At 32.8% G+C, this 25127-nt stretch overlaps 1 protein-coding gene across 2 annotated transcripts in view; it reads right to left on the reverse strand.

The window, feature by feature from the left end:
* The window catches only part of LOC145293742 (uncharacterized), a 45070-nt gene extending 21222 nt beyond the window's left edge, over positions 1-23848 (reverse strand). Inside the window, exons 1-2 of one of the 2 annotated variants that reach the window (XM_080140215.1) lie at positions 23671-23839; positions 787-846 (exon numbers count right to left, since the gene is read on the reverse strand). In XM_080140215.1, coding sequence (XP_079996341.1) covers positions 787-846; positions 23671-23709 — 99 coding nt within the window. In that variant the 5' untranslated portion in view covers positions 23710-23839. Of the gene's footprint in view, positions 1-786; positions 847-23670 lie in introns of both variants that reach the window. The other variant, XM_080140216.1, reaches the window with a different exon arrangement.
* Positions 23849-25127: the final 1279 nt, after the last annotated feature.

The following is a 25127-nucleotide window of genomic DNA, read 5'->3' on the forward strand; positions in this document are numbered from 1 at the left end:
AACTGTCTATTCCTGATAAACAAAAGACCAACCAGTAAACGGCAATATTAAAAAAAAAACAGCTTTAACTTTAATGAAATCCTCAAACGCGTCATGAAAATACTACAGGAAAACACAAAAAATTGTAAATTTTTGCATTGATCCCGGAAGGGGACACGCAGAGTTTTCCTGGGAAATCCGTAATGTTACCTTTGTACTAATATCTTGTTTATACTTGTGAAATATTTAAAAAATGCAATGTGTAGCTATTGGAAAAAGTTTGGACAGGCGAATTTTTTCGGGAAGGAAAAATAAACTGTAACAAATCCCCATCCAATAGATACATTTCTTTATTAATTATCAATAATTACATGAAATAATTAATACCATAAAATAAATAATAAATACATACACGTCAAAAATTGTAATGAATATATAGTAAGCATAATTCACTGCGGATATCACATAAAAAAATTTCAACTGCGAATGTGGATTTAAGAACCAGCGACGAAATTTCTAAGAAGAACACACCTGAGAGATAGGCTGATTTCAATCAAGAGCAGTGAGTAATCTCGTTGTAACTACATATGCGAATACAATGAAAAATGTCTGCATATATATATAGCAAAAATAATTGTAAAGATTATGAAAATACATAGAACGTTTTGAAATGTTAGGAGGTTTGTTGTCAAAGAGAATACTACCAGTTAGCATTAGCCAATATTTGTTAATGCCTGTGTGAGAGATGTTAGTGAGTAGAACGTCTAATGGCATTAATTATGACAATGTTAAAGACATTATAATTACCTTTAGTAAAATGTTCAAGAGATCAGCCTCAGTGTCAGCTTTGACAATGTAAAACATCAACTGAAATGTAAAAACAATAGATAAAATTATTATCGAGAAAGATTTTTACTCGACCGGTAAACCAACGTGCGTGATATATTTTTTTTATAAAATCCAAGTGTTTCAAAAGTAGCCTGAAACATTCCTACATTTCAGTGTTATTTTTCTAAGCTGATCGTTCTTGAATTAAAGCGCTGCAATTGCAGAACATATATTAGACTCTATTTTCTGCCGTAATGCCAATAACTGAGCCTTTTCCACCGAAGAAAATTTCTCTCACTTCTTACATCTAACTTACGGCTGCATTTAATTTTCAGTTACTGTATCGTATATATCCTGTTCCGTGTATGCCCTTCACAATATCACTATTTTATACGTTCTACATTCCAATTATAGGTCCAATTAATGAATGTGTCATTACTTTTCGTTTGACAGATTAACAATTTAGCGGGCTATACATATTTCGCTTGCATACGCTTCTTTATCAATAGCGGAGCGTCAAATAAACGAACAGCTACGCTTGCTCTTATATGGCTGCCGAGGCATACGCGTACTTGCTTACATTACTGTGTTTTCCCATAACATTATACCAGCTGGCTTTCTTAAAGTCGATTCTAGAAAGCGAACCTATTCGCTTAAAACAGTATTCAGTGATCGTAGGTCTAGTATACACGGTTTTCTTTGTACGTTTCTAAACAGAAACACACCGGCTCTAAGTTCAGAACTGTAATATTCTCTTTAATGGTTCATTTTTTCATAGTGATAGAATATTGACGTTGAATTAGTTTTCTGAGAGGCCACTGTTAATTTAAAATTAATTAAATAACAACAAACACCTTGTTCTTGTTTCGAAATAATAATTCTTATTATAATTCTCATTTTGTTACAGGATAACTTAATTATAAAAATAATTCTAGCTAAGTATCCTGCATTCTAATAAAAAAACAATAAGCACCAACATGGAATTTAGCTTGGAGATTATATGAAACAAAATTGCTTCGTAATTTACTCATAATTTTTACTTGCTTCAATAATTCGCATTAAGAAAAATGACTTCATATTTAATTACTTATCTGTGCTATAATTCATAGTAAAACAAACATTGTAAATTACTGTTTCGATAAAAAAAAAAGAAACACTCTCATGATTTCGGCCAACCGCTACGAATTTGGATTAGAGGGACGTAAGAACGAACCACTAAAATAGAGGCGGAGAGACCACAAATAAATCATGACTCGCATTTTTTAGTCTAAAACACCAGTTCAATTTCATACCTCCGAAATCCTAGTGTTATTTTTCATGAACGATTTTTTAAAACGTTAACTTGATCTAAGAAACTAAGCACCATCTACGTATTGCTTTCCTTGACTTATTTTTAAAAAAACAGCTTTAACAGTTAAAACGCACCACACTTTGGCTGTATTTTTTTTTATATGGCTCCCAGTCAGAAATTACGCTTTTTTCAAGAAGGTCAATAATATTTGGATTAATAGCAATACTTGTGTTCGGTACATTTGTTAGATAAATGTAAAATGTCAGGATCATAAGCATATTCATGAAATATGTAGACATTGATGACGTAACCTATTCTATGATAAGTATCTGGAATTCTTAATGCTCCCGTAACACAAAAGATCATTGTTTCGTTGATTAATGTGAGTAAGCTAATAATTTGGCAGGGAAATAAAGTCAAAAATTATAACTTCACGTGCCACGTCCAGGGTAAATTTGCCAACTAGCTACATGTGCTCTTTTGCAAACAACGCATATAAAGAGAACTTTATTTAGATGGCGCATTTACCCCCGGATTTTGAGCAATTACCATAAAAAATAGTGCATAACTTGCAAATTGTCATTTGCACACACACGCCCACACATGCGTATATATACTTATACATACATATATATATATATATATATATATATATATATATATATATATGCGTGTGTGTATTCATATATATATGTGTATGTGTGTATGTGTGCGTGTATAAACGCAGGCTGTCCGGTGTTGCCCGGTCGTAATATAGTAATTGCCTATTACATTTAAATTACAATATATTGTTATACATTGTAAACAGAAATACCCTAGGTATTAAATGTAACGTAAAAATTCTTAAAAAATAAAGGGAAACACGAAAAGAAACGTACATATGTGAATGCGATTACTATGGTTTTTGTTTCTAAACAGTTTACTTATTGTAAGTATAAAAAAAAATACACGAGATGAGTTCGAAACAAAAATCAAAATATAATGATTCTAGCGCTATAACCATTAGATCAGCGAGATACGATCTGCACAGTGTTTAAAAACCTATCTAATTGAACATAATAATCTCCCTTATGAATGATTAACGCACGATGATTTTAAAAACGTACGGCAAACACGTAAAATTACAATAACCTTCAAGTTCCAATTCATGAAGTTTGCACACTAATCAACCCTTTTCCCGGGTTTCTACATTTTCGTCGTGTACGAACACAACCATATACCAGTTTCAAGTCGGTAGATCAAATATAGTTTAAGAATTGTTTTCACACACACTTTAGAACTCTTTTATATATATATATATATATATATATATATATATATATATATATATATATATATATATATATATACTGACGTAATGGATGTAAATTAAAATGTTTAAATTCAACGTTGTTGCACGCGATTAATGGCAGCCGAATAGGTACGGTATTTGATAATCGAGACGGCTCGTGTTGCCGAGTTCGAATCTGTCGAATGGTGTTAATCGTGACACCCTGCAATGAATATTCCCGAAAAGATGAAAAACTACTGCCTGTAGGTATTTAATTATTATAGTAAACAAATAATTATATATATATATATATATATATATATATATACACGCACCCCCCCACACATATATATATATATATATATATATATATATATATATATATATATATATATATATATACATATATTTGAGGTTTCAGGTGCCCAAACGTCGAGACTGACGAAAACAACGAGGTTGTTAGGTAGTGTTCAATAAAAAGAGCAAAATATTTTTTTATTTTAATTTGAGAGTAAACAGTTACATATGGTCGCAACAAATAGCAATCTGTTTCAGTCAAAGTGACATCCTCATGCGATCCAGAACTTCACAAAGCAAAAACGATTTTTCTTTTTGGCATCGAGCCGTTCTGTATTGCCTGAGGAAGTCTCTTTTTTACCCTCAAATAATACTAACAATAATATATATATATATATATATATATATATATATATATATATATATATATATATATATATTATATATATATACTAGCAAGCTGCCCGGTCTTACCATGCGTTGCCCGATCGTAATATATTATATTTTTATTTATACTGAGACAATATCGCATGCGACAATTCTGTTTTTCTATACCGTTCAATTCGTATAAGCAAACAAAAAAATAATTGATTTTTAAAACGGTATGACATAGAATTGACTGACTATATATTCGATACTAAAAAATGCAGCCAATGTTCCCTAGTTTTAAATTCATCGCCAAATTCCTCTAAAATATTAAGTAAAAACAAAACGGAAAGAACTGAAAAAATGTGTATGCGAGCATTGTGCTTTTCCCCCTAAATAGATTACTCCTTGCAAATAAAAGAAAATCCTCTAGTTTAGGTCTAAACCTAAATGCATTGAATCTACGATTATCATTCGCTGCCACTCCATTCTAAAGTTTTTTTGTTTATTTTATGCTCCGTGAAAAAGTTGGTAAGCGGTAAAAATAACCGATGGCTTCCAAGTACCAATGTTCCGATTCTGACCCAGTGCCAGCAGCTTTTTCCTGAGGAAAACGAATAAAAATGTTTTCCATTTATAGATTACAAGATTTCAAGTAGCACATCGAGAATTCGTTTAGTATATAGGTTTAGGCGTGTCCTCACACACATTCTATCTTTTAGAGATTTACATTTTGTTTTGCTCTAAATTGTGAATCTTCAGACAGCGATGTGAACGTAGTGCCAAACCATCTTTTACGGTAAATTCATGTTAACTTTCTTGGGCATAATCCTGCATATATATATATATATATATATATATATATATATATATATATATATATATATATATATATATATATATATATGATTCCTTCACTTTTTGACAGACTATGGATCCTCACGAAGGGGTGCCTACGCGTGAAATTTTTGTGATAGGAGGTGGGAAATCTCAAACCATACATCTCCTTAGTTGTCATTGTTTAATACCAGTGGCAACTGATGTGTGTACAGGACGACTGAAAACAAATGGTGAGATAAGTGGAGTGATCATACACCGCCAGGAATTCCGGGTGTGTTTACGAAATTATGCTGATATATATATATATATATATATATATATATATATATATATATATATATATATATATAGCAAAAATGTAAATTAGTAAAACCTTGAAGAGAGTGATCAATACTATTGCCGAGCAAATGGATGTATATTTGCACCGTTTTATTTGCTTAGTTAAACATGTTTCGGCTATCTAAACGTATCAACTATCAAAAAACTACATATATTTTACAGAAACGAGTATTATTATTCTTAGGAAAACTATATAAGAAGAAGCACATAAAATAAAAAAAAGAATCTAACATTCGGATTTGACGTTAAGATTTTAAAACATTGTAAGGTAGTAAGGGGCGAAGAGGGAGGTTAAAATATTCACACAGTCAAGGATAGTAACAGAAAAAGCGGGGAGAACGAAAATGTGGATAAGAAGAGAGTAAGATGGGTCAAAATTTGATTGCGGAAGCAGGGGGAGTAAAACATAGATAAGTACTAAAAGGAGAAGAGACACAAACACACACACATACATATATATATATATATATATATATATATATATATATATATATATATATATATATATATATATTTTACACGAATGCCCCGGTCTATGCCGGATTGACTTGCTAGTATATATATATATATATATATATTTTAGAGGAAACATCATTTAATCTAAATACCAAAAAACAAGAAATGGGCAGATGAAAATAAAATTTTTTTTTCCTTAAGGCCTTATCGTCTGACCCTCTAAGAGGAGACGTCAGAATGATAGATTAAAAACTAAGAAAAACGAATGAGGGAAGTGGGGAATTTTGGTTGTAGTTGGAAGAACAGTGAGAGAAAAAAAAAAAAAAAATAAAAAATAAAAAATAAAAAATAAAATTCTCACTGTTCAGGTGGTTTTAAATCAATGAATATCTCCAACTGATGTCTAAGAATCTTTTGTCTACACAGGCTAGGTCGAGAGTTGTTAATAACTAACGCCTCAATGATATTGAGGTGATAGTTCGACCTAGCACTGTATAAAACAGAAAACCACCCATCGGAATATTGATCGGCACACCTATTTATACTCAACAAGTGATCGCCAATGGCAGACTCATGAGCCTGGGAGTGCCCGGATGCTCTCAAAACCTGGTGTAGTCGAATATCCCGAGGGATATGTTGGGATATTCTCATTTCTAATCTTTGGGACGTTTTGCCAACGTAGTCAGCTCCACACTGACAGACGAATTTATAAACAACAGAGTTCTTTTGAATGGTTGGCAAAACATCTTTACGAAAAGAAGAGAAAAAGGTTCGAGTTGTGTAAACTACTCGAAGCATAGTAGCTGGAAAACACCGTTGAGTAACAGAAGAAATCCTTTTAACAATATGTAGGCCATCAGGACCCAACCATGGTAATTTTAAATAAATGGGACACCGTGATGGACCAATATGTTTACCGCTATTAAATGTAGTAATTTTACGTTCAATAGTAGATTTTATTATATTAATGGGATATCCATTATTAAGAAAAATATTTATGATTTCACCAAGTTCCGTATCAAGACGGTTTGGTGAACAAATCATAAGTGCACGATGCGTAAGAGCGCTAATGAGGTTTATTTTTCTAGACTGAGGGGCAAAAGAAAACCAATTAAGATAGAGCCCTGTAAATGTAGGTTTTCTATAAACAGAGGTCTCAAACGTAGTACCAACTTTAGAAACACGAACGTCGAGGAATGGGAGAGAGTTACAGTCTTCAACCTCCATAGTAAATTGTAAAGATGGATGCAGGTTGCAAAGAAGACGAAGAAACTGTTCAGCTTCGCTCCGAGAGGGAAAGCATGCAAAAGTATCATCAACGTAACGTGTGTAGAATGCTGGCTTAGTAATTTTGGAAAATAATTCGTTTTCCAAAAATCCAACGAAAATGTTGGCTAACGAAGGACCAAGAGGGCTGCCCATTGATATCCCATCAATTTGACGGTACATAATATTGTTGAAACTAAAGGAGACTGATTTAGTAGCAAGTTCCATTAGTTCAATGAAAATTCGTTCAGGAAGTTGTGGAGATTTTAAGGGGCCACGGTACAGATAGTCAGCACAAATACCAATGGTTTCATCCAAAGGTATATTAGTAAAGAGACTATTAATGTCAAAGGAGGCCAAGAACTCGGTATTTTTAGATAAAGGCAATTTTTGTATCTAGGATACGAATTGAAAAGAACCAGGGATACAATGGACCGAATAAAAAGAAAGCACAGGTTTAAGAAGGTCAACTAGCCATTTACCAAGTTCGTGTTGTGCAGAACCCAACATAGATAAAATGGGTCTCAAAGGAATGTTGGGTTTATGGACCTTGGGTAAACCGTACATTCTAGGCCTTTGAGAACCGATGGGTCGGATTCTATCATAAATCTCCTTAGAAATAAATCCGCTTTTATGAAGTTGAAGAAATCTTTTCTGGATTTTTATTTCCATACGAAAAGTATCATCATGGCTTAAGTCACCCAAACGGAGAAATTTACTTTTATCGTCCAAGATTTGTAACATTTTGGAGATATAATCCGTTTTGTTAAGTATAACAACGCCCGATCCTTTATCCGGGCGAGAAAGGTAAATGTCGGGATTAGACCTAATTAATTGTGCCGCTTCAAAATGATTTTTTTGCCACACAAAATCACTAGATTTAGTATTTATGGCAGAAAACCTCCGACCTAATTCGCCCAACTGAATTTTAACACTAGTTAATTCATCAGTAGAGATAGGCGAATTGTGTTTTAATTGAGTATACAATAATTCAATTTCACTAAATACTGCGATTTGATCAACAGAAGGGGGAGGAATGCAGAATTGTAAGCCAGCAGATAAAACAAATTCTTCTGTATTGGACAAAACATGAGAAGAATAATTAAATATATGTTTATCCAAATTTGTTATAATCCCAAACTTCTTAGTAATTAAATTTTTTAAATATTTATCATAAGAAGAAGTACATTTAATACGGGTAAATTTATCACCGATGGATAAAAACCTAGAAAAACGGAGTTTATCAAAGAAAGATAATTCTTTCCAAACCATGGCCCAAAGAAAAAGGTGTTTACTACGTAACGAATTATATGTATCAGAATTAAACAGGATTTCATCTTGTAGAAAAACACGTTGAACTGCCAATGTATTTCTACATTTAATTTTCGAAATACGATGGCAGATATAGCCGGGAGCAACATGATTAAGGCGGCAAGATTTTAGAAATTCCATCCTACACTTCAAAACGATTAACTTATTTTTAATACGTATAACCTTGTTTAACGTTTTGATAAATTGTGAGTTGTACCGACCTCGAAAATATGTAAGTAAATTTTTGGTACAACAGAATGGAAGGATAAATTTTAGAGGAAACATCATTTAATCTAAATACCAAAAAACAAGAAATGGGCAGATGAAAATAAAATTTTTTTTTTCCTTAAGGCCTTATCGTCTGACCCTCTAAGAGGAGACGTCAGAATGATAGATTAAAAACTAAGAAAAACGAATGAGGGAAGTGGGGAATTTTGGTTGCAGTTGGAAGAACAGTGAGAGAAAAAAAAAAAAAAAATTAAAATTCTCACTGTTCAGGTGGTTTTAAATCAATGAATATCTCCAACTGATGTCTAAGAATCTTTTGTCTACACAGGCTAGGTCGAGAGTTGTTAATAACTAACGCCTCAATGATATTGAGGTGATAGTTCGACCTAGCACTGTATAAAACAGAAAACCACCCATCGGAATATTGATCGGCACACCTATTTATACTCAACAAGTGATCGCCAATGGCAGACTCATGAGCCTGGGAGTGCCCGGATGCTCTCAAAACCTGGTGTAGTCGAATATCCCGAGGGATATGTTGGGATATTCTCATTTCTAATCTTTGGGACGTTTTGCCAACGTAGTCAGCTCCACACTGACAGACGAATTTATAAACAACAGAGTTCTTTTGAATGGTTGGCAAAACATCTTTACGAAAAGAAGAGAAAAAGGTTCGAGTTGTGTAAACTACTCGAAGCATAGTAGCTGGAAAACACCGTTGAGTAACAGAAGAAATCCTTTTAACAATATGTAGGCCATCAGGACCCAACCATGGTAATTTTAAATAAATGGGACACCGTGATGGACCAATATGTTTACCGCTATTAAATGTAGTAATTTTACGTTCAATAGTAGATTTTATTATATTAATGGGATATCCATTATTAAGAAAAATATTTATGATTTCACCAAGTTCCGTATCAAGACGGTTTGGTGAATAAATCATAAGTGCACGATGCGTAAGAGCGCTAATGAGGTTTATTTTTCTAGACTGAGGGGCAAAAGAAAACCAATTAAGATAGAGCCCTGTAAATGTAGGTTTTCTATAAACAGAGGTCTCAAACGTAGTACCAACTTTAGAAACACGAACGTCGAGGAATGGGAGAGAGTTACAGTCTTCAACCTCCATAGTAAATTGTAAAGATGGATGCAGGTTGCAAAGAAGACGAAGAAACTGTTCAGCTTCGCTCCGAGAGGGAAAGCATGCAAAAGTATCATCAACGTAACGTGTGTAGAATGCTGGCTTAGTAATTTTGGAAAATAATTCGTTTTCCAAAAATCCAACGAAAATGTTGGCTAACGAAGGACCAAGAGGGCTGCCCATTGATATCCCATCAATTTGACGGTACATAATATTGTTGAAACTAAAGGAGACTGATTTAGTAGCAAGTTCCATTAGTTCAATGAAAATTCGTTCAGGAAGTTGTGGAGATTTTAAGGGGCCACGGTACAGATAGTCAGCACAAATACCAATGGTTTCATCCAAAGGTATATTAGTAAAGAGACTATTAATGTCAAAGGAGGCCAAGAACTCGGTATTTTTGGATACGAAATTGAAAAGAATCAGGGATACAATGGACCGAATAAAAAGAAAGCACAGGTTTAAGAAGGTCAACTAGCCATTTACCAAGTTCGTGTTGTGCAGAACCCAACATAGATAAAATGGGTCTCAAAGGAATGTTGGGTTTATGGACCTTGGGTAAACCGTACATTCTAGGCCTTTGAGAACCGATGGGTCGGATTCTATCATAAATCTCCTTAGAAATAAATCCGCTTTTATGAAGTTGAAGAAATCTTTTCTGGATTTTTATTTCCATACGAAAAGTATCATCATGGCTTAAGTCACCCAAACGGAGAAATTTACTTTTATCGTCCAAGATTTGTAACATTTTGGAGATATAATCCGTTTTGTTAAGTATAACAACGCCCATTCCTCGACGTTCGTGTTTCTAAAGTTGGTACTACGTTTGAGACCTCTGTTTATAGAAAACCTACATTTACAGGGCTCTATCTTAATTGGTTTTCTTTTGCCCCTCAGTCTAGAAAAATAAACCTCATTAGCGCTCTTACGCATCGTGCACTTATGATTTGTTCACCAAACCGTCTTGATACGGAACTTGGTGAAATCATAAATATTTTTCTTAATAATGGATATCCCATTAATATAATAAAATCTACTATTGAACGTAAAATTACTACATTTAATAGCGGTAAACATATTGGTCCATCACGGTGTCCCATTTATTTAAAATTACCATGGTTGGGTCCTGATGGCCTACATATTGTTAAAAGGATTTCTTCTGTTACTCAACGGTGTTTTCCAGCTACTATGCTTCGAGTAGTTTACACAACTCGAACCTTTTTCTCTTCTTTTCGTAAAGATGTTTTGCCAACCATTCAAAAGAACTCTGTTGTTTATAAATTCGTCTGTCAGTGTGGAGCTGACTACGTTGGCAAAACGTCCCAAAGATTAGAAATGAGAATATCCCAACATATCCCTCGGGATATTCGACTACACCAGGTTTTGAGAGCATCCGGGCACTCCCAGGCTCATGAGTCTGCCATTGGCGATCACTTGTTGAGTATAAATAGGTGTGCCGATCAATATTCCGATGGGTGGTTTTCTGTTTTATACAGTGCTAGGTCGAACTATCACCTCAATATCATTGAGGCGTTAGTTATTAACAACTCTCGACCTAGCCTGTGTAGACAAAAGATTCTTAGACATCAGTTGGAGATATTCATTGATTTAAAACCACCTGAACAGTGAGAATTTTAATTTTTTTTTTTTTTTTTTTTTTTTCTCTCACTGTTCTTCCAACTGCAACCAAAATTCCCCACTTCCCTCATTCGTTTTTCTTAGTTTTTAATCTATCATTCTGACGTCTCCTCTTAGAGGGTCAGACGATAAGGCCTTAAGGAAAAAAAAAATTTTATTTTCATCTGCCCATTTCTTGTTTTTTGGTATTTAGATTAAATGATGTTTCCTCTAAAATTTATCCTTCCATTCTGTTGTACCAAAAATTTACATATATATATATATATATATATATATATATATATATATATATATATATATATATATATATATATATATATATATATATATATATTTATTTATATATATATATGTATAGGTGTATATACATATAGGTATGTTCATGAATTAAAATGTGGCACGCGTCTGCGGATGAAATGTCAGAAATTGACAAGCTAAACGGGAATTGTTTCAATATTTCTCACAAATATAAACAAACCTTGTTATTGTTATGAAAAATGTAACAGAAAGGAATCTGGTTATGTGGATGTTTTGAAAAGATTGACAGAGAAAAGTGACAGAAGGAAAGAGATGGCAGTTGGAGATTAGATTGACAACCTAGTAGATGCCACGATAGTTCTCTCTGTCGCTCCCCCACTATCTCTCTCTCTCTCTCGCTCTCTATCTATCTATCCATATACCATAAGCAAGGACAACAGGAGAAATAAAAAAAAACAACTAAATGTTGGTTGCCGTGACCTCTGCTTTTAAAGAAAAAAGCAAGATCGGACCAGCACCACAGACAACGTGAAACGGGTCCTTAAAAGAAAAACAAACAAAAGAAAACAAACAACCAAAAAGAAAAAAAGAACAAAGCGAGGTAAGTGACGTTCGATATTTTCCTGTGTGTTTCTGCTCTAAAAACATATATAGGAATATAAAACCTAACACAGACGCAAACAAGCTAATATATGTATATGTGTAGATGACACGTATTTTGTATGCATTGAGTAACAAGAAAAAAAACCCTCAAATTTCGTTAAAAATTAATGATTTTTTTTTACTGTTTCATTAAAATTTGATTGTGCTTTTGTCCAGTTTTACATTGATTTCTTTCGTTTAATTGCATACTGTGGAATGCGTAGGTTAAGAAAATAAATAAAATAAGTATAAAAAATGGAACAGGAAATTTTTAGAAGTTTCATTCAGGAATTCAGGATTGTACAACGGAGTTAAGGAATGCTGTTAGTTCGGTGTCGAACACAATTAGGGGAGAATCCCTACTTAAAAACATAAAACCATTAGAGAGAAGAGAAAATTGCGGATACAAAAGATGTAGGGACGACTTAGAGAGATATTTTAGGGTGGTAGGAGCCCGAGATGAAGAGAAATGTCCAGCAGCTCTTCTAAGAACAACTTCTTGGTTGGATAATACATTAGTACCCTGGTAGTTACCAATGCGCATATAACATGGGAAGGGTTGAGGAGTTCCTTAGACGAATACTATGGAATTGTCACAAACCCCAACGCGCATATAGTTGAGTTAGCTAATGTAAGACAGGGTAACTCGGAGGGTATCCAAGCCAATATGTAGATGATATTGAAGCTAATAGAAGGAGCCTATAGTGGGATGGATTCATAAAATGAGATAGTTACCAAACAGGTAGTAGGGTTTTTTTATAGAAGGCCTCCGAGACCGAGATGTAAAGATGGCAGTAATGAGACACGAGCCGAGGAATCTTCAGGCGGTTTATCAAAAAGCCGTAACAGAAACCCGGCTTGATGCAAGCCATGAATATGAAGACGAACCCATGGAGGTTTGTCACACTAGACGGCGAATTCAAGTTAACGCCATGGGTCCAGCTAGATTCCCAAAACACGATGGTAGATTGAAAAAACGAGAACCATGTAAGAAATAGGGGTCCAACATATAAAACTAGGGAAAGCGAAAGAGCTAGACATAGTATAAAGCGTTTTATTGTGGTAGAGAAGGCCACATGTTGAGACAATGTAGAGAACGTATCCAGGGAAACGGAGGCCCGACAAACGGAAGAGGAAATTACTGACGCACATAATCAGTAGAATGGGCGCAACAAACTCCATTACGGTTAGATTAGAAGGGAAAATTATAGAGCTCTAGTGGATACACAAGCAGAAGTTTCGGTAGTGAAGAGTAGTGTTTTAATGCATTGAGACAGGGTCCTGAGTTAAGAAAAAAAAGCAGTCAATATAAGGACAGCAAATGCGTCTCCATTAAGTGTGGAAGGTATCGCACGATTAAAAATAGGAATAGGAAGCCAGTCCACACAGCATGAATTTTTTGTGGTCGAAAATCTCACCAGAAGTGTAATATTAGACCGTGATTGGCTTAGGAAAAATTGGGTGAGAATGTATTTTGATTTAGGAGCCATAAGGTTAGGAAATGAGTATATAGCTTTAGAGGAAGATGCTAATATTACAACGATAGTTAGACTGGCCGAGAAAATAACGTTAAAACCTCAGCATCTACATACATGCAATGCGCGTGCAGGTTTTAATAACGGTCAGGGATTGGAATATGAGATAGACCAAATAAGCAACGGATTTGTTAGTAAACTGAGTGGAATATCAGTAGCTAATGCTATAGTAAAATTAATAAGTCTAGTGAGATTCCGTTGCTTATAATGAATAATACAAAAAAGACAGTCACTTTAAAAAGGGGCTGTCCGATAGCTAAGTGTAGTTAGGCTGGTAGCATTACTGAGATTACCATGCCAGATAAACAAAATAATAAGATCTCGGGTGAACACTTGGAAGGAATAAATATACCTGAGGAATTCAAGTTATAGATCGCTAGGTTGCTAAATCGGAATAGGGATGTGTTTGTTACGGAGGACAAGGATTTGGGCAGAACCAATACAGTAGAGATGCGTAAATGCCCGTATCGAACACCACTAAAGCAAAGAAGGATGGTAGATTCAGCAGTAGACGAAATGATGCGGGCAGGAGTAATAGAAAGATCAAATAGCCCCTGGAGTTTTCCTATAGTACTAGTAGAAAAGAAATATGGTAGTAAGAGATTTTGTGTGGACTTTAGAGGATTAAATATAGTCACGAAGAAGTATGTCCGAGCATTACAAGTAATTGATGATATTTTAGCATCGCTTGGGTCAGCAAAATACTTCTCGAAATTAGATTTAAAATCAGGGTACTGGCAGGTTAAGTTGAATGAGAACGATAAGGAGAAAACAGCGTTCACCTGCCACCGGGGTTTATTTAATTTTAATGTGATGCCATTCGGACTAGCGAACGCACCCGGGGTTTTCCAAGAATTAATGTCCATAGTTTTACAGGGACAGGATACATTTGCATTACCGTATTTGGATGACATACTAATATTTTCCAATACAAAGAAAGACCATTTAAATCACATAAACAAGGTGGTAGGTAGCTTACGCAAACATAACCTCAGGTTAAAAGCCACAAAATGTGAGTTCTTTAGAAAAGAAATACAGTATCTGGGGTTTAAGGTTAGTGAGAGGCGTATACAGCCAGACCTGGACAAAGTCAAATCTATAAAATCGATTTCGACTCCAACCACTGTGAGACAAGTAGGGGCTTTCATCGGTATGCCGTTATACTATCGGCGATTTATACAAAATTTTTCCGATATCGCTGAGCCGTTAGTTAGGTTGACGAGGAAGTGTGCGCGTTTTCAATGGAATGACGCATGCCAGTCTTCATTTGATATCCTAAAAACGAATCTCGCAGACATGGTAATACTGGCATATCCCGATCCTGATAGGGACTATAGACTGTATACAGACGCCTCCGATCAATCGATTGGAGCATGTTTGCACATATGTTCTATGATTAGAGAGCGGTTAAAGAGGTAGAAAAAGCCAATTTATTTTTTATCTCATAAGCTGAGTAACACCCAGACGAGATGGTCAACGATAGAGAAGGAATAATATTCGATACACTATGCCCTTAATAAGTTAAACCACTACTTGCATAGTGCAACGTTCACCATCTGTACAGATCATAGACCCCTAGAATATTTGTTAAACTCAACGATACAAAATAGGAAGATAACAATATGGGCTTTAAGTATGGCTGGATATGATTGTACCATACAGTCCCTGAAGGGGAAAGATAATGTTTGTGGGGATCTTTTGTCACGATTGGTGGATTCGAGTCAGGACGGTGATGATCCTCCGGTGGAGATAGATAGTAGAAACTATCTAGTGACTGCGATAAATTCGAATCTCTTTGAGCCGAAAGAGTATGCCTCATATAAGAATGCTGAGGACTCATCGGTTAAGCACAAACGACCTACGTTATCGGGTATAGATCTAATTAGGGAACAAGAGTTAGATAAGGATATATTAGAATTGAAGTAGCGAATAAAAAATGGTAAAGCGTCCAAAGACATATATAGTAATGGACGAAGTCGTGTATTATTCGTCGCAACCTGACAACGAACCATTGATTAGATTATATGTACCATCACACCTTAGGAAAAGGGTGTTAGTACAATATCACGACGATAATGGTCACATGGGAGTGGAAAAAACATAGGTAAATGTATCCCATGCCAGACCAGAAATTTGAAGAAACAACAACCTCAAATGCAGGAGTGCGATCTGCCCCATTTCCTTTTGCAAAGTTGGCATTAGATGTTTCTGGGCCCTACCCAAAGACACTTTCGGATAACCAGTACATATTAACTTTCATAGATATGTATAGGCTTTTGCGGTCCCCAATAAGAAAGCAGAAACTGTATTGCATCTGTTAATTGACGAGATTTTTCCAAGATTCGGGGTACCGCTTCAGCTTTTAACAGATAATGGGCCCGAAAATATAAATAAAGTAACGAAGAAGGCATTAGAGGACCTTAATGTAGATCATGTGACCACATCGTTTTATCACCCGCAGAGTAATCGAAAAGTTGAAAGATTGCACAGAACGATGCACGACGTGTTAGCAAAGAAGATAGGAGATAACGAACAGTCATGGGACATTTATACAAATCAAATGTTAGCGGCTGTTAGGTTAATGTGAGCGAAACAACAAAGTTCTCACCATATTATTTGCTTTATAACAGGGACGTTATTCTGCCGCTAGATACTATATTGAGACCACGTAGAGTGTACTATGGTGACGAACATAACGACATTGCTCTACAAGAAATGCATCGAACTTTTACGTTAGTTAGGAATAATGTTAAAAAAGCTAGGAAAAAGATGATAAAACTTTCACAGAGAAAAACAAAATCAGTAGAATTTAAGATTGGTGACATAGTTTATTACAAAAACCATCAAAGAAGGGGAAAACTAGACGTACGTTGGAATCCCTATTATGTAGTTATAGAAAAAAAGGTTCTGTCTCTTATAGAATTAGGGATCAATTAACGGGCTCTGTGACTAAGGCGCATGCAGAACATCTCAGGGCAGCATCTATTAAGGAGTGGGAGATCCCCACTACAGAGATGTCGTTAAGGATAACTGCATTGGCCGCTCCCGAGGTATCAAGTGATTCGGAGAGTGAGTCAAAAAAAGAAGATACTGATTTTCCAATCCAGAAGTGTCGACATCGGCGGGAGAATTCCGATGAAGAACCTGACGTTCTGTTAATGGATCGCCGTATCTTGCGACGTACGTCGGCAGGAAGTGTACATGGCCTAACGGTGAGATTCGAAAATTTTGCGGACGTAAGAGGCTATGAAGATAGTAAATTTCTTCCGGCAAAAGGAATCGAAATCGACACAGAAATGAATAGGACTAGTGCAGAGACTAGGAGGAAGAATACTGGTCGAAAGAAGGGGGGAAGTTTAGGATGGGTTAAAGAAATATTCTGTTTATAAATAAAACGAAAATAAATAACCCTTTCCTCCGTGTAACAGACGCTGGATGACACTTTGGTAAGATAGTAGCTGCTTCTCATTTCAATCAGAAATTTTAAAGGAAGTTTAAAGAAAAGAAAAGAAATCAAAATAGAGCAGAAGCATACATGATACTATCGGGTGTCATTTACCGATGTTAATTTTAAATTAAGACGCGGTTACCGGCGATGATCAAAGATCATGCATCGGAAAGAGACAATTAAAGACAATTAAAAGGATTAATGACATTTAACGAAATATAAAAATGTGGAAATATAAAAATGTGTTGTATGTGGACTCGAAGAAGAAGTGTCAGACACCACAGAATGCAAGATAAGTGTTTCCTATGAGAAAACTCGAAAAAGAGTCATATAAAAAAAGTGGATAAGAGAGATGATTTTTCTTCTGTTACACTCCAAAATGCAAATAAAAAGAATAAATAAAAAAGAGGAAGAAAAAACGATGTTGTAGAAGTGTTGTTATTGTTGAACATTGTTAAGAGATTGTTGAAATGCTATATTGTTTAAAAATGTTATATTGTAAGCTATGGTGGAGGAGAGAGGGGAGTGAAATGTATGATGTTATGCATACATTTTTTAAATACAAAGGGAGGAATGTAACACGAATACCTCGATCTAAGCCGGGTTGACATGCTAGTATATATATATGTTTATTGGTGTATATACATATATGTATGTTCATGAATTAAAATGTGGCACGCGTCTGCGGATGAAATCTCAGAAATTGACAAGTTAAACGGAAATGGTTTCAATATTTCTCACAAATATAAACAAAACTTGTTATTGTTATGAAAAATGTAACAAAAAGGATTCTGGTTATGTGGATGTTTTGAAAAGATTGACAGAAAACGTGACAGAAGGAAAAAGATGGCAGTTGAAGATTTGATTGTCAACCGAGTGGACACCACGATAATTCTCTCTGTCGCTCCCCCACTCTCTCTCTCTCTATCTACCATAAGCAAGAACAACAGGAGAAATAAAAAACTGACTGTTGCTTACACCAATGTTTGTTGTGTTTTGAATTCTTAAAAAGGGTTTATAATATAACACTCACATACACACATACATATATATATATATATATATATATATTTGTGTGTGTAATAATGCAGTAATGTATATATATATATATATATATATATATATATATATATATATATATATATATATATATATATATATACCTCTTTGTAGTTACCCAATTTTACTGGGTTTTTATAATTCAGTAATCGTTCATATACCAATACATTTTAAGCTAAAACGAGATGACTTAAACTGTAAGGTACATCATATTACATAATTGAGCATTCATATATTGTTTTAACAAAAACAAAGCCATCAAAGAATGGGTTGATAGCAACAGCTACTGTATTTGAGCATCAGTTACAATTGTTTCAAGACTATTCGGACACATTCTTACATTACGCCGTTTGAAAATTTTCACAAGAACATCCTTTCTCCAGATTATTGAATAAAAATCACTTAAACAATAAACAACAAAACATTATGAAAGTCATTTCTCTTATGAGGAAAAGAAAACAAGCGAAAATATTTTACCTATATCTCATCCTTACTAAGTATTTTTAAAGATTTATATATTACCTATTTCCGTATCCCTATAAAAAAATAATTTCAGACTAAGTATCATACAATGTTACCATTATGACCTATGTCCATTTAATATGTTTTATTAATACTATTCAATGATGTCTTAAATTAAATTTCTTTATTTCGTTATTTAATTTAAATTATTTTTTCTAATCCGTACTAATCAACTAAGTTTTATTGTTGCGATCCTATGTTATTTTCGTATCTATCTATCTATCTATTTATCTATCTATCTTTTTCTCTCTCTCTCTCTCTCTATCTATCTATCTATATACATATATATATATGGCAATTAAGCTAAGCTTCATTGCACTATATATTTTTATAACTTACTATATATATATATATATATATATATATATATATATATATATAAAAATATATATATATATAATTTCAAGTCTAGATACCACATATTTTGATAAGGGTTGGTGTACACTTTCTCCATACATGCAGTCAAAGTAATCTTTCGAGTCCTCCTCGATGACCATCCCTCTTGAAAAAGCCCGCATAAATTGTGCGAAAGGCTGAGTGTTCAGGTCCTTCCACCTCCAATCAATTTTTCATATAGTCAGATGCCTATCCATCTTTAAAAAATCTCTCTCTCTCTCTCTCTCTCTCTCTCTCTCTCTATATATATATATATATATATATATATATATATATATCGAGACATATAGATGTATATACATATATATATATATATATATATATATGCATACACTCATTTTTATCTCTCTCGATATATATATATATATATATATATATATATATATATATGGAGAGAGATAGAGGGTTGAGATAGAATAGATATTTGTATATATATATATATATGTGTGTGTGTGTGTGTGTGTATAAATCATTCATATATATATATATAAGTAAGGGGCCGTTTTTAATATTAATTTTTATTGGTGAAATTGTGTACGTTGTGCGTATGTAAACTAACAATTAAAAAAACTGGTGTACGTTTTTATTATAGTAGACATTTGAATTGTCCCCACCTGATAGAGAGAGAGAGATAGAGAGAGAGGGAGTCATCCACATACAGTACGATTTCGCTGTTTCTCAGCTCATCAGTGCGGCTAGCCAGGCAACTAACTAAAGCCAGGATTGAAACCCGATCCTTTGTACGATAGTCAAGGCTCCTAACCCCTACGCTATTGGCGGCCGCTGCGTGCGTGATGAGTTTAACGATGTTTTGACACCGTCGAACTACCTCTGCTCGATTTGCTTATACGCTAATGGTAATTCGTGTATCACTTCTCAATATGCTCAACTCAAGACAGGGAGCATTATAGTCATCCGCATGGTGTACTGTGTTGCTTTTTCACAGCGAAATATATATATATATATATATATATATATATATATATATATATATATAAAATAAAAATATATAAAAATAAAAATTATAACACGGAAATTACATAATTGTAAGCATCGACAATTATGTAATTTCCGTGTTATAATTTTTATCTTATTGCTCTGTTTACCACATTGAGCTCTCATACCCGGATTTCCTCCTGGAATTATTCCATTATAACACTATATATATATATATATATATATATATATATATATATATATATATATATACATATATATATGTGTGTGTGTGTGTATGCATATATGTATATATATGTGTATATATATACATATATATATATGTATATATGTATATATATGTGTGTTTATATGTATATATATATATATATATATATATATATATATATATATATATATATATATATATATATATAGCTACTTAATTTACTCACATAAAATTAATATACGAATGTATATATTTATGGGTAAACTTTAAGTATTTAGTTAGTTAGTAGTTTATAAAATATATATGGCGATTAGAATTCGCGTCCCAGAGAAGATCTCCTCTAACACTCAGTCATTTGTAAGAGGAATGAGTGAACTTCACTAAGTAAAGTAATAACACGAACTGAATACTCTACCAGACAAAATTAACTCTAGCCCCGATAACCAGTAAGAACAAAAGATTTCGAGAAAGTTATACACTCACATGTTTAATAGTCAAATAGGAAACTATGTGTTACGAACTTATTTACTAACTCAGTAATTTCGATTTAAAGGAAAACGTTAAATAATTAACCGAATTTCTATTATTTTTTCATTCGATCTCTAGTTTTCGAAGCGATTAATTTAGGTGTAAGGATTTAGACTTAGGAAACATGAAACTAGTACTGTATGACGCGTAACATTGGGAAACAATTATCCATGTGAATATGTAAATGATATATACATACATATTTATGTATATATATATATATATATATATATATATATATATATATATATATATGTTTTATGTATATATATATTTATAAACATATATTATCTTATGTATATATATATATATATATATATATATATATATATATATATATAGTCTAAAGAAGCTTTGAATAAAAAAATGCAAAAATAAAAATAAAGAATGCAGTTTGGATTATGGAAGGAAAACAATATTAATTTTAATCTATCGCGGACTAAGTATCCACATAATTTGATTTCTAAAAAGTTTATAATGACCAACGAGATTTCATTTATATATGGATGAAAAAACACACACATGCATATATATATATATATATATATATATATATATATAAAGCTGAATGTCTGTGTGTATGTCTGATCACGAATAGGCTCTTATATGGTTGACTGTTTTAAAAAACTGATTACATATAATGATAGAAGGTGCATCGAGACACAGGGATGGGTATGTTTAATCTGGCAGAACAGTGATTCATTAAAATTGTGGGGTCTGCGTTCGCACCTGGTCCACAAAATATGGAAATAAAATATTTAAAAATTAAAAAAAAAACGTTTACCAGTATTTTTATATAGATGTACATAAGAATACTTTGATAAGTATATTTTAACTTAAATATAGATATTTTACTAAAATTGTGGGGTCTGCATTCGCGCCTGGCCTCCATAGAATGGAAATAGGCATAAACTTTAATAAAGACTTTTCATAACTATCTGCGTAAGTATACTTTAATAATTATGTTTATAATAAAATTATGGGGTTTTCGTTTCCACCTGACCCCCATAGAATGGAAATATCTCACAAATTTTAACACGTTTTTTTATATATATCCACATAATATTATGGTAAGTGTTTCAGTGTGAACAGGTATGGTATAATAAATTATGAAGTTTATCTATTTTATTTTTACTTTCATCATATTTTCCTTTGGTTTTGATACCCCCAACTTCGAAGCTATCTCTTTGCAACCCTTCCTTTCTATAACCTATCATACTTTCATAAATCAGAGACCATTTTCTGTAGGATGTTTTTGAACCCAGTCAACGACAGGTACTTTTGCTAGTATATATATAATTGCTGTTCTATAAATATTACGTTGTGTGTGTAGTAAGTTCCGTTCTCATAAGTTCTGAAACGGCTGGACATATAATCTCACAAATTTACACCAGGATAATTTATATATCTGCCAGTGTTTTAGATATGTGTTTGAACAGAAATTCATTCGATAAGTATCGAAATTCGAAAATTGAACTAAACTCGAATTAACATTAGTTTTTGTCCATTTAAAGATAATAAACATTCATGGCGATATTTTACCTCAGATCAGTGTTACGTTGCCAATGTGACGTAAAATATATGGCTGTAAAATTCGTCTCTTTTATCTATTTGAAATTAGAGACAATTTATAACATCGTCAAGACAAAAAATAATCTAACCTGCTGTTGTAAACAAAAACAGACGCAATTTGTATGAACACAATTTTCATTCATATATATTTTTTTAATTAAGAATTAGTCCACCGGGCTTATGTTCAGTCGAGGAATGGTATTGTAATACTCTTACGTAATATGCATGAATTAAAATGTCATTGTTCAGCCGGACAAGGCCGAGCAAGGCCAGACAAGGCCTGGCAAAGCCGGGCAAGCCCGGACGTCCTACATATATATATATATATATATATATATATATATATATATATATATATATATATATATATATATATATACTTCTATGAATTTTGTTTTTGTTTGTATTCATATTCATACTAAAACACCTTTTAGTATATATTTGTTAAATTGCAATTTTTTACATATGCGACGTCAAATTGTAATCATCTGCAAAAAATTTAGCTTATTGGCATATTATTTTACATTAATTTTTATTAATATCGTAAGTACTATATTAGTTCTTCATGATTCATACTTGCATAATATTTGCGTAAAAATGTACAGCAAACACAAACCTCTTCCATAAACATTTATGTATGAGTCTATGTATTTTTAAAAATAAATTGCCTACAAAAGTCCTTTGTTACTGTTTGATCAACACATGGAATCTATTGCATAGGGCATATGAACTCCAATGTGAAACTTTATATTTAGGTTTTAGCCGAGGAAATCGGTGCAAAACTGCTAAAATAAAAAAGAAAATGATTCGAATGATCGAACGATTGCATTACAAATATGCATGCTGATTGCAATAGCTATTGTTTCATGTTTTAATTTGTTGTCTCTTAATAGACGTATGGTGGAGTTGTACAACCATCCCCCCATGAATTATTTTCTACGGATAGATTTTTTAATTTTTCCTATTGGATTATTTTTTATTCGACACTGATTGTATATATATATATATATATATATATATATATATATATATATATATATATACAAACATGCATATGCATATACATATATATGTATAAATATCTATATCTATCGATAGGTACATATATATGTATAAATATCTATATCTATATCTATCTATCTATATATATACATATATATGTATGTATGTATATATATATATATATATATATATATATATATATATATATATATATATATATATACATAAATTTAATAAAATGTCAAAATAATTAAAAACACGTTAAATACAAATACAGGAGTAAGCTTACTTACTAGGATGCAGAACCAGTTGATCAGAGAACTTGATGCCATGATGATTCACAAAGACGTCTGATGAATTGCACAGTGAGCTTTTATGCAAATATTTCTGGGATGAACTCTTTGATTGATTAATTTAAAATACAATAGAACAACTTATATATATATATATATATATACATATATATATATATATCCCTTTTTACATACTGTTTGGTGTAGACAAAAACTCGACACTAATTATACTTGATAACACTGAGAAATGAGAAACGCTCAAGCGAGTAGAGGATCAATTAATGCGTCAAAACTTTTTATAATTATCGATAATTATTGAAGTTAATTTTGTGTAACGAATGTAGGAAATATTAGTGTGAAGCTTCTATTTTAAGAAATATTATCCGATAAACATATAAATTGGTTGCTTATTTCTGTCACAAGATATTTTTTACTGCTTCAGTTTGAAAGAGTACGTTTATCTCTAATTACGCCATTAATAATTATGTATCGACTTTGAAACGCCTACACTATATTTTATATACACATCATCAATTTTCCCATCATATACTTGATTTAAAAAATTGAGAGATTGTCATGTGAAAGTAACCCATTGAACGCCAGTATGAATAAAAAATGAACTATTTTACTTACTTTTAAAAAGCATCCCCCTATTTAAACTTGTTTCTTTCATTTCTCTGATACTTGCTCCCGCTGCTCCTTGGTTTTGTTTTTTGTACTGCCTGATTAAATATTTGATTTAAGAATAAATTCTTTCTGATTTATTTTCAACTTTTACATACACTTAAAAGATTAAATAATAATTAAATAGAATAAGCCTTTTGATCCTGTTTTATTGATGAAAAGCGAAAATAAAATATGTAACATCAATAAAAATTAAGAAAAAATAGTTGGTTTCTCAGTGTGTAAGCGTATCAAATTTTTATCGGTTATTTTATTCCAGACGTGGTTATGTGGAGAAGCACCAGTTTAATGCTTCACGTTCTTATGATCTGCCTATATTTATTCATTTTGCTATGTAATCGGGAATACATATTATTCTGGGTACATATAGGAGACACATATAACGGAGACTCACAATAAAGGATTATAATGTCATATATAGAGATTTTACATAAAGTTCCTATTCAGAAGACATAGAAGATTCGAATTCATTATGTAAGGATGGAAGTTTTTTTTTTAAATCCGGGGGGGGGGAGAATAATTACTGATGATGAAAGAGGCAGACATTTAATACTTGAAGGATGTTATACAAAATTCGTTTGACAAAACAAAATTAAGCTTACAGTTGTAATGACGACGACGAGATACGTTTACAAATATATATGATTCTTTATTAATACTAGCTATATGATAGATTAATCTCAGGGATTCCAGCTATTGTGACTACATGGTCCCTTTTCCCCCTATGAGCTACGATTTCTATAATGTATGTATTATATTATTCTTTTATTGTA

The sequence above is a fragment of the Euprymna scolopes genome, chromosome 15 (genome assembly GCF_053919585.1).
Source record: "Euprymna scolopes isolate OS-2025 chromosome 15, ASM5391958v1, whole genome shotgun sequence".
Taxonomy (NCBI): Eukaryota; Metazoa; Mollusca; class Cephalopoda; order Sepiida; family Sepiolidae; genus Euprymna; species Euprymna scolopes.